At 60.6% G+C, this 13,716-nt stretch overlaps 1 protein-coding gene across 1 annotated transcript in view; it reads right to left on the reverse strand.

Annotated features, from left to right (window-relative positions):
- The window catches only part of AFAP1 (actin filament associated protein 1), an 82,325-nt gene that overhangs the window by 10,899 nt on the left and 57,710 nt on the right, over nt 1-13,716 (reverse strand). The window contains exons 11-15 of the mRNA XM_059676429.1: nt 13,246-13,457; nt 11,964-12,109; nt 6,934-7,051; nt 3,126-3,374; nt 1,249-1,363 (exon numbers count right to left, since the gene is read on the reverse strand). Of these exons, the coding sequence (XP_059532412.1) occupies nt 1,249-1,363; nt 3,126-3,374; nt 6,934-7,051; nt 11,964-12,109; nt 13,246-13,457 (840 nt within the window). The remainder of the gene's footprint in view (nt 1-1,248; nt 1,364-3,125; nt 3,375-6,933; nt 7,052-11,963; nt 12,110-13,245; nt 13,458-13,716) is intronic.

Raw genomic sequence — 13,716 nt, forward strand, 5'->3', positions numbered from 1 at the left:
GTCGCAGCTGAAGACGCACTGACAGACATGGTGACAGCGTGGCCCCGGAGAAAGGGAGGTGCGGTGCCGGGCGGGCATCTCCCTGCCAGCTGGGCGGCCTGCAGCCTGGCACTCCCTGTGGCTGTCACTCACGGCCGTGAGCCCCAGGGAAGCGTGCATCGCCCAGAGGTCATTCCGCTCGTGGACCAGGGGGCAGGCGGCAGCACCTGCCTGCGGGTGGCGGGGGGCCAGGCTGGAGAAAGGGACGGACTGTTCTCCCTGCCACGCGGACTCCTTCCAAGCCCGTCTTTCTCTAGGGCCCTGAGGCCGTGACCACCTGGGCTATTTCATCACAGAAACCACGGCAGCTGCTCCTCCACACCCGGCACGTGGAAGCCCCACTTAGAGGATAGACGTGACTTCCCCAAAGTCGCTGAGTCACCAACAGGTCAGGGACACAAACCAAGGCCCCTGACCCAAAGCCCAGGCCCTGCAGCTGCACCTCCAGGTGCCTCCACTGAAATGGGCGTAACCAGCCCTAGAGTCGGGCAGCCAGCCGGCCTTTCCTGGTGCACTAAGGTCCTGAAGCCGGGTCGGAGGCCAGTACCTGGCACAGCCCGGCCTTTCCTGGTGCACGAGGTCCTGAAGCCGGGTCGGAGGCCAGTACCTGGCACAGCCCGGCCTTTCCTGGTGCACTAAGGTCCTGAAGCCGGGTCGGAGGCCAGTACCTGGCACAGCCCGGCCTTTCCTGGTGCACGAGGTCCTGAAGCCGGGTCGGAGGCCAGTACCTGGCACAGCCCGGCCTTTCCTGGTGCACTAAGGTCCTGAAGCCGGGTCGGAGGCCAGTACCTGGCACAGCCCGGCCTTTCCTGGTGCACGAGGTCCTGAAGCCGGGTCGGAGGCCAGTACCTGGCACAGCCCGGCCTTTCCTGGTGCACGAGGTCCTGAAGCCGGGTCGGAGGCCAGTACCTGGCACAGCCCGGCCTTTCCTGGTGCACGAGGTCCTGAAGCCGGGTCGGAGGCCAGTACCTGGCACAGCCCGGCCTTTCCTGGTGCACTAAGGTCCTGAAGCCGGGTCGGAGGCCAGTACCTGGCACAGCCCGGCCTTTCCTGGTGCACGAGGTCCCGAGGCCGGGTCAGAGGCCGCACCACCCTCCCGTCCGGCAGGTGGGGAAGGATGATGGGCTACAGGCCCATCTCTCCACGGGTGCCCCCCAGCCCGCTCCACAGCCGCAGGAGCCGCGACCACGGACGAGGGTGTGCACTCACTGGAAGGCGTGCGCCTCACGCCGGCGGCCGGCTCGGCCTTCTTGGGCTGGCTGCTCAGGGGCTTGCCTTTTCCTGCAGCCCCGCTGGATGCGAGTGGGGGCTTTTTACTCTTCAACTGTTGAAATAAACAGAAGGAAGTTAAAACAAACGATCCACAACACCAGTGTTTTTGTTCTGCGGGACACTGCGTCCCTCTGTGACGCTGTAAGTAGCATCTAGCACTGACAGAAAAACTCAGGGTGGCAGGAACAACTTGGCTCCCAAACCCTGGGAGCTGGGGTGCCCCGGAGGCTGAGGTTCGGGCGTGAGGGGCGCAGGGCGCCCTGGGCAGGAAAGCAGAGCTACATGTGCGCTGAGAGCTGCGATGGAGGTGGGCACAGGGGGAGCCGGGCAGCTGGGCTGAGACGCTGGGAGCCTGCGCTTCGGACGGGGGGCGGCCACCGCTGCTGGTTTCTCTGCCAGCGCTTCCGTGGGGACTGACACCCACCGGGCACATAACTACGCTTATTCACTGCAGGGTCTCAGGAAGGAAGCGAGAAAGGCGTGCCGTAGAAACAGTTTAAACTAAATTTTGATCAACCACAGGCTTTTAAAAATTCCATAGCATCGCTACTTCTTGGGTGGCTGCAGGCCAGCAGGTGCATTTTCTCAGCGATGGACAGCTCTATGTGCAGACATGCAGCTGGCGGGAGGGGTGGACTGTGGGTGTCCAGGCCCGCGCTCCAAGGCCGTGCAGCCTCCTGCGCTGTGGGCGGGGCCTAAATTTGGCTCCGTCACTCGGCTGCTGGGCGAGCCACGACCCCTGAGCCCCGCTTATAACCACCGGGCGTCTGACCGCCGCACTCAACAAGGCCGGAGCCGCTGGCTCCCGCGCCTGGCCTTCAGGCTCACTGGGCGGCTCTGAGCGACTGTCGCCAAACATCACAAGCAAACAGCCCGCTGGTGTGGCTCAGTGGTTGAGTGCTGACCCAGGAACCAAGAGGTCACTGAATAGATTCCCGGTCAGGGCACATGCCCAGGGTGTGGGCTCCATCCCCAGTAGGGGGCATGCAGGGGGCAGCCAATCAATGTTTCTCCCTCCCTCCCTCTTTCTCTCTCTCTGAAAATCAATAAAAACATATATTTTTTTAAAAAAATCAGAAGCAAACAAAAGCTGTGCTGTGATTCTGGCGAGAGCCTCGGCCGGGAGGACTTCTGAGTGCCACCCGGTCTGACATCCCCAGGGCTTCCCTGGCTCGTCACTTTGTAAGGGCTCCCCCAACACAGGGCACAGGGAGCAACCCCTCCCGTGCCCCTCTGCTCTAGGGGCGCTCGCACACATGGGCGCGGGGCTATATGCAAAGCATCAAAGTCTGAGGCTGACAGAGCAGGAAGACACATCAGTGTTTATACGGAAACGCTACGTTTGCTATGGAGATGAGGAGGGACAGTCTGACAGCAAGGCTGTTTCCCACATAGGGACCGGTAACCCCAATCCTCGCCACCGGCCTGGGGTCAGGGAGCACTTTTATGCCCATTTGGGGAAAACACCGCAGTGTCCTGAATGAGCCTAGTTTACTTTTAAAGGTCAAAAGCAGCTACTCCTGGGGCCACCTGTGCTGATGTTTAATGGAAACATTAAAAACACTTGCAGCTCAAGAATCCTCTGCCAAGTTTTACCGCCCCGGTCCTTTAAGTCTGTGCCTTTAGCCAAATTCCCGGGCCGGTGTGCAGGGAGAGCGGAGCCCACAGCAGGGCCGGGGAGGGGTACGGAGGCAGCTCCCCCGCCCACTGCTTTCCCAGGTGGGCCTCGCTCACTACAGTGGGCATCACTGCAAAACTCGGAGGGGGGCTGTGGCTAGAGGGGTTCTAGAGGAGGAGGGAACGCGGTGCTGTACCTGGGAGCCGAGCCCGAGAGACGCCCTCCCCACAGAAGAGGTGTTAGTGACAGACGGGGCGGGAGGCAGCCCGCAGGACGTGGGCTGCTTGTAATGGTTACAGGACAGGGTGTCGGCAGGCGGCCTAGCAGCCTTCCTGTCAGCAGGCGGGTAGCGCGCAAAGATTTTCGGAGACGGCAAGTTATCGTACGGCACCTCTCCTCCCGGGCCTCCGCGGCAGGACGCGGCCGAGCCGCCGTCGGGGTCCCACTGCAACACACACAGCTGCGCGGTTAGTGCCTCGGCCACAAGCAGAGCAGATGTTAGCGCGGACACGGCGTTCGCACCCGCACCCCCGTGCCCGCTGCTGTAAAGCACACGCGTTCGCAGGCCAGCTGGCCGCGAGGCCTGCCCTGCGTCCGGGACTTAGGGCCAGCCTTCTCCTCCCTAGGATCGCCCCAGAGTCGCTGGCTTGGGGAGTTCTTGCTCCTCTGGTAAAGCAGGACAGAAAGGGCTGACGTGACATTTCTGTAGATCCCGGGGGTCCCCAGATCCAAAACGCAGAGCCGCGTGCCTGTGGGGAAGGCATGCCGGGCGGGGACACGGGGATGGGGCTCGGGCCCTGCCCAGCACACGTGTGCAGACCCCAGCGAGCACCTTCTTTTACTTTGCGGTCACTACCGGGTTCTAGACGCTGTCTGGAGTGCGTTACAAACACTGCCTCTAGCTCTCACGGGATCTCAGGAAGCAGGAGGAAACTGAGGCAGAGGCTCCCAAGCCCAGGGCGCTGCCTCTGTGCGCCGCTCCCGGGGTTACCGAGGGGCTGGACTTCAGAGCCCGGAGCCAGTGCATCGGTGACCTGTTTATGGGGACTGTCCGCCTGCCCCCTCCCCCTACTCTGTTAGGGCTGATTGAAGTGCCGTGACCAAAACGGTCTTGAAAAGAAATCCAATCATCACAGAAAACAGGTTTCCAAGTAGAATTGACATAATGGCACTATTTTGACGAAAACCTTTCCCTAAAGGACTAAAATAGCACAGGCCATTGGAGGACAGGGACATTAAAGGGTACATTCACCCAGCACTCAGCACGGCGAGCCTTTTAAGTCTTAAAGGCCTCCAGGAACTGCTCTGCATTCACAAACACGGAGAAATGTTAGCTCCTGGCTGATGCTTATTTCACCGTCTTATTCACTCCCGCAGACGGTGATTACAGCCTTTGTTATAAAAATAGGAGCAGGGCCCAGACCTCACGGCAGGCTGCCCTCCTTGCCGTCGCTGCAGCGGCTATTTTGGTGATGCTGGGACCCAGCTACGAGCTAAAAATAGGGGGACGTGCAGATAAACTCGGACATGAGCACCTCAAAATGACAGGCGCACATGCATTTGTCCAGGGCGATTACAGGGTCTAGACTAGACAAGCATTTCCCCCAAATACCAAGGGACTGAGTCACACGGGTAACTAAGAAACTGCATAGAAGTTTCTAGATTAAAAGTGGGTGTGCTCCCCCACTTTTGTGCGTGTCAGAGACCCTCCCCAAGACTCACTAACGCCTGCGTTGGGCCTCAGGGGACCCCGAATGGCTGAGAGTTACTAAAAACGAAACGCCAACAAGTGTGGTTTGGGGTCAAAAGTGCGAACCTCATAAACAGAGAAGAGCAGCCCTCCCCAGAGAGACGGCCTGGTCCCAGCGCCCAGCGGCGGGGAACTGGGCAGGGCAAGGCCAGGACGCCCCGTGAGCCAAAGCGCCAGGAGGACTGCACAGGGGACGCGTCCAGCTCCTGCCCACAGGGTCCCAGGACAATCCCTCCTGCAGAGCCTCTGCGCAGGTTCCCAGGGCCTGGAGCAACCTCGTCCCTGTGGGCCTGAGCTGCGCCTGGACCAGGACAATGGGACAGGCGAGGGGGGGGGGGCGGTGCCCATGGCTCCCACCTCCTCACCCTCATGCCTCATGCCCCGTGGCAGGTGTGGACTGGGGAAGGGGTGAGGGCCTTGGAGAGAGACTTAGAGGGAGGTGTGGGTTTCCTTTCTGAACGAGCTGCCCGGATCAGGGCTGGAGACGCAGACCGCTCGCCCTCTGGAGGGGACTCTGGCAGCGGACAGGGCCAAGGCGGGTCAGAAGAGAAGCTGGTGGCTGCGGGGCACATGCGGCAGGAGAGCAGGGCCCACCTTGAAAATGGCAGTGACCAGGACGAGGCTCAGGACCGCCCCCCCCACCCCAAGCTGCTCTGCAGGGGCTGCCCGGGCCTTCCTAAGTGATGGGTTGGTGGGTGGCACAGCCTCTCCACGGGTGCAGGCTGCAGGCACCGGGTAAAGGTGGCGGCGGGAATGGGGCGGAGGAGGAGGCTGGCCGGACCCGATGCTTTCTCACTGCGGGACAGGACGCGGCTCCCCCCCCCCCCCAGCCTCAGGCAGGACCCCAACCAGTGGACCCTGCAGCCCAGCTGGGTGCCGGAGAGGCTCCTCACACCCTCACCCTTGACCACCACGGACCCTAGTATTCACCTCCATCTGCCTGAACAGGCCCTGCCCGGCCAGGTCCCCACTCAGCTCGCCTCCCACCGCCTTTCTCACCCACTAGCCTGGAGGCCCTTTAAGGACAAGGGCAGCATCTCATCCGTTCTGTGCTCAGCCCCAGCACAGAGCTGGGCACAGAGGAGAGGGAGGGGGAGGGGGAGGGGTAACAGGGGACTGGGGCGGGGGGGCTATGTGAGAATCAAGTAAGGAGGGACAGACTGCTCGGGGACAGACTGCTGGGCAGGGGTCTGAGGGAGGAGGCCATGGCTGGAACCCGATTTTCAGTTGCTTCTATTACTGAGAGCTGGCGTCCCTGCCCCTCCCTGCCCTCAGGAAGGCAGGTGTGGGTTTGATGATGATGGCTAGCAGGGAGCTGAGAGAGAACATCCATCAAAATACTGAGAAATGAATGGGTAAGCAGAACAGGGAGAAAAAAATCTAAACTACCTTCAGGGTTGGACACCACCACAGTAAACATACCCGTGCCCCCTCTAAAGCCTGCGTGGACACGGATGCCACTGACCCGCTCAGGACTTGGAGACACGTGGCAGCACGGGCTGTGAGCCTCCCCTCGATCCATGGCTCAGCTCACCTGTGACCACCCGGAGGCCGGCACAGCCGACCAATGAACGGGAGTGATGTGCAGACACGTCCACACACGCTAATTGGTGAGCGCTGCTATTGTACGTGGGACACGGCAGCGGAAAGCTAAGGCCACAGCGCACCTGCTCAGCGCCGGGCACCGCCGGCTCGCCACGCCCCGGAGGGAGAGGGTCCTGAGCCTGTAGCATGGCCCGCGTCTATGGCAGCATTCCCCCCCCCCCACTTTCCTTCCTCCCCTCCCCCCGCCTCCCCCCTCCCCGCCTCCCCCTCTCCCCACCTCCTTCCCTCCCACCCTCCCTCCCTGCCTCCCTCCCTCCCACCCTCCTTCCCTGCCTCCCTCCCTCCCTGCCACCTTCCCACCTTCCTCCCCTCCCTCCCACATTTGCCTCCGATGGTGCTTGCTCAGCATGTGTGCCCCCGGGAATGACGACTCCCTGGTAACTGACAGCGCACCTCACTTGGACTTACCCAAGGCTCGCACTCTAACGTGTTCTCCTCAGTCAGTGCTTAGGGAGTGCGGACGTTTAATTATGACGGGGACATGGAACCCTGAAGGAGAAACTGCCTACGGGTGTCAAATGCCTACGTATCCAAATGCAGATTAAGATGGACAACTTGTCAGAAACAAGGACAGGAGAGATGGGATGGAGCTGTCATCACGTGTCAGCCGATGTCCGACAGCGACCGCTCCCTGGGGCTGTGCACTCACCGAGCCGTTCACGCAGGGGGCGTCGTCGTAGTGCAGTGCCGTCCCGCTGGGGTGGGCATAGCCGTTGGGGGTGCCCCCGAGGTAGGGGTTGGTGGAGATGACACGTCTGTTCATGAAGCTGAAAGACAGGATGTGAGGTAACTCCTCCCGCCGGGCAGCAAGTCTGGCCTGAGCCCTGACCTGATGCTCGGCCCGTGAGAGGCTGTGCAGGGAGCCTCAGTGCCGGGAGGTGCTGGAGCCACAGCCGCACGCCCCACCTAGAGAACGCGAGGGCAGCACGCCTGCAGGACCGTGCCAGGGGCGGCCACAGTGCGTGCCACACCGCCCTGCAGGGCTGTGCCAGGGGCGGCCACAGTGCGTGCCACACCGCCCTGCAGGGCTGTGCCAGGGGCGGCCACAGTGCGTGCAATACTGCCCTGCAGGACTGGCCAGGGGCAGCCGCAGTGCATGCTGGGTACACCATTCTTATCGTCAGTGGTCTAAAGACCTCTCTCTCACTGACTGTTTTTGTAAATGAAGTTTTATTGGGACACAGCCTTGACCCTTCATGTAGGTACTGACAGTGGCTGCTTTCAAGACTTTACATGCCTCCTTCATGACCCTGTCCTCAAGTCAGGGACCATACGCTGCAAAACTGATGTATTTCCCGTCCGGCCTGGGCTCTTTAGAGTTTTATGCAACAGCGTTTCTAGAGTTCTCAGTGTCCACTCAGCGTTAGCGCCCTGGACAGCTCCCCTCCTCTCTGCCCGCCTCCGGGCTGATGGAGCCCTGACAATGGGCGCCCCCTCTGCTCAGAGAACATCCAAAACTGCCACATGGCCTGGGGGCTCTAGGTGCCAGTTCGTGTCCGAAAGTCCCACCTGGCGCCCTGATGGCTGCTCTCACAGGGCCTCCTGCCTCAGGGCCTGACCCTCCGCCTGGAGCCCTCTCCAGAGCCCCTCCCTTCCTGAGGAGCCCCCAGCACCCACACACCCCCCCCGCCCCCCCCCCCCCCCCCGCCGCACCACTGTCCTCGGGTCCCCTCTCCGTCCCGATCACCGCAGAACACGGAGCTACGCGCTCACTGGCTGCTGTCCCCACCCGAAGTGGATCTTCCCACTGACGCCGGCCAGCTTCAGGGCCAGCTCTGCTCGTCTGGGGACGGTGGCCTGGAGCGGCTCACAGAGGCGCTGAGCGAGCGAGCAGGAGAGGGTCACTGTGAAGGAAACCCCTGAGCTCTCTCTCCTGGCGGGTTAAGCAAACAGGCTGCGTCTTAAGTGACTTTGTTTTCCAGCGGCATTTCCCCGCAGGACCTCGCATTCCTATGGCACCTGCATGAAGAAGGAGGCAGGACCCGCCTGTGCTGGTTTCCAGCGGGGCTGGCGCTCACAGGGGCGAGCAGGGCTGAGGGCTGGGAGCCTCGCGGCTGGCAGGAAGCGTTCAGAGGGAGCTGCTGCCCTCTGCTGGGGGCAGGCGGCTGTGCACGCCTCGCTTGGCCCAGCGCACCTGACTCTAATTTATAAAATAGCTCCTCTTGCTTTTGTCTGACAAAGAAATGTATGCGACCCTCTACATTTAGGGCACATGAAGTGTGCCTAGGAAAGAGAAACTTAAACGTTTGAGTTTGCAATGACCGGAGTTTTCCGATTTGTTTGTAATATATACCCAAGGGTTCTCATTTATGACTCGGAGGGTGTCTGGGGTCAGGCACTACAACACGTTTTGTCGAGAGGCAGTAACGGGAATGAGCGACAAGCTGGGCCCGAGGCCAGTCCTTTCCGTGCCAACCACCGCGCAGGGAGCACGTTACACGGATCTGCTAGGGGTTGGCCCTCCCAGTGGGAGACCCCTCACAGCAGGGCCGCCCGTGCGTGGTGTGTCTCCGGCTCTTGGCGCTGGGCCTGGCACTCACCGGGGCACAGATGCCAGGGAGGAGCGGGGGCCATGAGGGCCAGGACGGAAGCTGACCCGCCTGGGGGACGCCGAGGGCACCTGACGCCGGGACATGAGACTGAGACGTCAGACACCAGGCCGTCGGCTGGAGCAGGCCTTCGCCACACCCACCTCCTCTCAGAGAGGGCACTGGGCCCACCCAGCCTGCAGGCCTGAAGCGGACGGGCCGAGGGTCAGGCATGTGCTGTCTCCTGCCGGTGCCCTGGCTGCTACAGCTCAGCCACACTGAGCAGCAGGAGTGAGACCAGAGGCCACGAGCCACGTGCTGAACCCAGAACACGAGTCTCTCACAGGAAACACATTCTGGAGAAATACACCCGACACAGAAGCTCCTCTCCTCACCACTGCCCAGTGCCCAGGGCAGGCCATCAGGCACTCACACTGTCATGCAGCCAGCCGCTGTCATCTCCAGAACTTTCCATCTTCCCACTGACACTCCCCCATTAACGTACTCCCTCCTTGCCCGGCCCCGGGACCCACTTCACTTCCTGTCCAACACACTTGTCGCTACAGGCCCTCCTGCAGGTGCATCAGACTGGCCTCTGGTGTCTGGCCCGTCTCACTGAGCGTAACGTCCTCAGGTTCATCCATGTCTTAGGACAGTGATGGCGAACCTATGACACGCGTGTCAGAGGTGACACGCAAACTCATTTTTTTGGTTGATTTTTCTTTGTTAAATGGCATTTAAATATATAAAATAAATATCAAAAATATAAGTCTTTGTTTTACTATGGTTGCAAATATCAAAAAATTTCTATATGTGACATGGCACCAGAGTTAAGTTAGGGTTTTTCAAAATGCTGACACGCCGAGCTCAAAAGGCTCGCCATCACTGTCCTAGGAGAACACATTCTATATGATAAAGAGCTAACATGCTAATTAGGCCGAACAGCAGGGCAACCTTCTGGACGACCTTCCAGACGAAGCCGGGGCTGCGAGGGCCGAGCCCCTTGCACGAATTTCATGCACTGGGCCTCTAGTTCTCACATAATGTCCCAGCGATTCAGATGAGAAGCAGCTTCCTGCCAGCTAACTATCCCCTGTCCATACTGACCCTGCTTTCCATCGTCCTCGTCATCACCGTCACCATCACCATCACAGCTTCCCCGGAGCCCCACCACCAGGGCTCGGGAGGTCCAGGAGAGAACTCCAGAGCCTGCCCTGCAGCATGTCCTGGGCCTCCCTCCGCAGGCCTCCGGGACCTGTCTCAGCAGCCCGGCCGCCCTCGCCCAGGGGAGCTTACACAGCCTCCTTGGACACTTCCCTGCGACCTTGAAGCGTCTCACTGGCTGCCGGTGTGCATGAAGGACACTGGTTTCACCCTGGAATCTTCCTTATCCGGCAACTGCCTCGTTGAGGTTTTGGACATGGTTTCCTTGTTTAGTCTCTTCTCTCGTGTTTCCGAGGATGCAGAAACCCAGGAAGTAAAATCAAACTTTGTTGCCAATGGACATCTACACAGATGTCAGAGCAGCAGATTCCTGCAGCCATGAGCTCCTCACCTGCACACTGTCAACAGCTCATTTCAGGGCTGCACCCACATTCCTCGCCCAGGGCGGCCTCCCGCTCCGCGTGGATGAGTGTCCCCCACTGAACATGCGGAGCCCAGCTGCGCTCTCGGGGAGCACGCGTGCTCAGGGCTTCCCCAGGGTGGGCCCACTCCCCGACGGCACGGCGGGCACGTGTGGGCTGAGGACTGACCACGTCCACACCACCGTGAACAGCCAGAAACTCTTCACTTCATGCTACATGTGACCTGGCGAAACCCGACCTCCGATCGCACATTTCTTAGAAAGCCACGGTCAGGGTGGTGTGCTTCACTGATGAGTGGTGAGGGGACTCCCTCAATCTACCTGCGCTCTGCTGACTGGATGGGCTGTTATCACAGAAAGTAATGAGTAAGCAGAGCGGCCAGTCCTTGACGAGGTCCTGACTTTCCCACGGAGCGAAGTGAGTGAGAACGAGTGCTTTCTGCTGGGGACCCTCTCGCTTTGCTGGCGATCGCCGGGCAAAGCTGTCCCAGGCTGGCTCCTCACACAGGCTGCTCAGCCCGGACAGCGGCGCCTGACGCCTCATGCGACCAAGCTATCTTCCCTCAGCCCCAGCGCGTCCTGGCCACAGACTTTTACAGGAAAAGTCAGTCTAGTGCAGTGGTTCTCAGCCTTGGCTGCACATTAGGATCACCTGGGAGTCTTTTTAAAATCCTGATTCCTGGGCCTCATCCTCCGGAAATTCTGTTTCTTTGTTATGGGGTGGGGCCACAACATTAGTCACAAAGAAACAGAATTTCCGGAGGATGAGGCCCAGGAATCAGGATTTTAAAAAGATTCCCAGGTGATTCTAATGTGCAGCCAGGGCTGAGAACCACTGGCCTGGTGCTTCATCAGAGACATCCCAGCGAGTCCAGCTGTTCTTCCACCGCCAGCGTGGCGGTGCCGAGGCCACGACAGCAGGGCAGCTCCACCGGGCCCCTCTGCGTCGACACCGCTGATGCCGATGGCGCGACAGCAAGAGGGAAACTTCTGGACGCAGCGAGGGCCTGCACCCTGGGGCCTGTGGGCGGGGCTTTGAGAAGTGCAGCTATAACTGTCTTTGCATCGATATATTAAAAAAATTCATGGTTCAAAGACCGCTCTTGTATGAACAGCCTTTTTAAAAAAATGACAATTTAGATTGTAAAGGAACGTGATTAATGGCTTCAAAGACAGTCCTCACTACAGCAACGTGTAGAATCACTTCTGATTCTAGATTGTTCCCCCCACACACGGGTCAGCAAAGTACAGCCCACAAGCCGCATCCGGCCCCCTGCCTGTGCCTGCAAATCACGTTTTACGAAACCGTCGGCCCACTCGCTCCTGCCCCTGCAGCGCTGAGGACAGGGAACAGCGCACAAGCCAGAACGGTGACCAGCTTGCTTTTCATGGGAAAAGTCGGCCGGCCCTGTTCTGAGAGAAAACACGAGGGTTAGGACAGGGCTTTCACTAACGTCTGGGTGAACAGATGCGAAGGCAGCGTCTTCACTGTTTTCCCGACAGCCCACGAAGGGTAAACACACAGGAAACAGCGCGTGTGCCCAGCGCCCTGCCCGCGGGCCTTACCAGAAGGTCTGCTTGGCTGTCTGGATGATGTTGGCCGACATCTCCACGTCGATGTAGTCGTAGTGCAGGGCGCCGGGGTCTGTGGAGGACCCCGTCTCCGCCAGCAGGACGCCGATCCACCGGCCCATGTCTTCCGAGGACGCCGCCTGTGCGGGAGGGGAGGCGCGTGCCACTTGATTAGGGAAGAGTTTCAACAGGTTCAGGTGTCGGCCCAGAGACCACACAGACGGGACAGCGGGGGGCCTGAGGCTCGTGCGAGTGAGACGCGGAGGAAGGAGAGGGCTGCCGAGCTGCGGGACCCGTTCTGTGTTCAGCCCGAGCCTTGAAGCCGGAGTGACTGGACCCAGGACATGGAAACCTGGGTCCTGCAATGCCTGCTGCTATGGGGGAAGGGCACTGGGGGCAGGACGTGGGACTTACTGTGCTAGCTAAGGCTCAGCCAAATGAAGTTGCTGACAAAGCCTCGCTAATTTGACAACAAAACCCGGCCCGGAAAAGCAGCGCCGCCTGCGCTGGCCCAGCCTGAGGACGGGGCTGGCGCTCCCTGTGGGCCTCGGGCTCCCGTGTCTGGGCCGGGAATGCACTTCCTTCCCTTCAGTGGAGGCATGAGCACATGTTCCCCTCCTGTCGGCTGTGCTGAGGGGGTGCAACCGTGGGCAGTCACCGGGCTGTGGGCGCCGTTTCTCAGGACGTTTACATGCTCCCAACCCTGAATCTGACCTTCATTTGCAATCTGACTACAGCTCAGCTGATGCCCTAACCACTGAGCCCGGCCAGGGCCAAAGGGGAGGGTGGAAGTAGGCGGCTGAGGCTGTTTAATGGCCTTTCCCTCTTCAGCGAGCCGGCTCCAGAAAGGCAGCCAAAGGAATCAGCCGCGCACGGAGCCAGGGCTCCTGGAAACCCAGGTCCCGGTGTCCATGCACGCGGCTCGCTGGCTGCGGTGTCTGCACACTCACTCCGCCTGGAGCCGCATGGGCCCTGCAGGACGAGGGAGGACAGCGCCCTCTGGAGGCTGTCACTGTGAGAAGTTCTGCTGGGAACACTGAAGCAAGGCCTGGCAGGGACGCGACCAGGAGGTGCCCGGGCCCAGGCTCCTTGCAGGGCTCAGCAGAAGTGGGCGCAGGGCGGGGCCCAGGGCCCTCAGGAGGGGCCACCGCGGGACAGTAGAGACGGACACGTGGGCAGAGGGAGAGGGAGAAAGGGCGTGACCCAGCAGGCGCTGCCAGCTCAGCAAGGCGGGGACTCGGACGGGCAGCGGCTTCGGGAAGGAAGGTCGTCCTACCTCCAGCACGGCCACCTCCTGCCCGTTGCGGAGCAGCCGGAAGGTCAGCGGGTGCCTGGAGTCCAGCCCCGGGATCACCTCGCAGCCGCGGAGAGGGATGGACGCGAGGTGGGTCTTCAGGTCGGTCCTGTCCTTGTGCAGGATGAGCTTGTTGTCCTTGACCCTGCACCAGCGCTCCCGCCAGCGGTTGTTGGAGAGCACGTTCAGGTGGCCTGCGGCGACAGGGCGGCTCAGCTGCAGGAGAGGCACCAGGGCAGGGACGCCCGCGGACGGACCCCCACCGCGTCTCAGGCAAATTCACACACAGGAGGGCCGTCACGGTGACAGCTGGAGAGCCGTGATTTTGAGTTTGTACATGACATATGTCTGATGCATTTATTCTTTATAAGGAAGAAAGCTCTACAGACAGTCCTCGGGTTACGTGGGACTCGACGTATGTCATTTTGTGGTTATGTCACCATCTCCCATTTA

This window comes from Myotis daubentonii, chromosome 1 (genome assembly GCF_963259705.1).
Source record: "Myotis daubentonii chromosome 1, mMyoDau2.1, whole genome shotgun sequence".
Lineage (NCBI taxonomy): Eukaryota > Metazoa > Chordata > Mammalia > Chiroptera > Vespertilionidae > Myotis > Myotis daubentonii.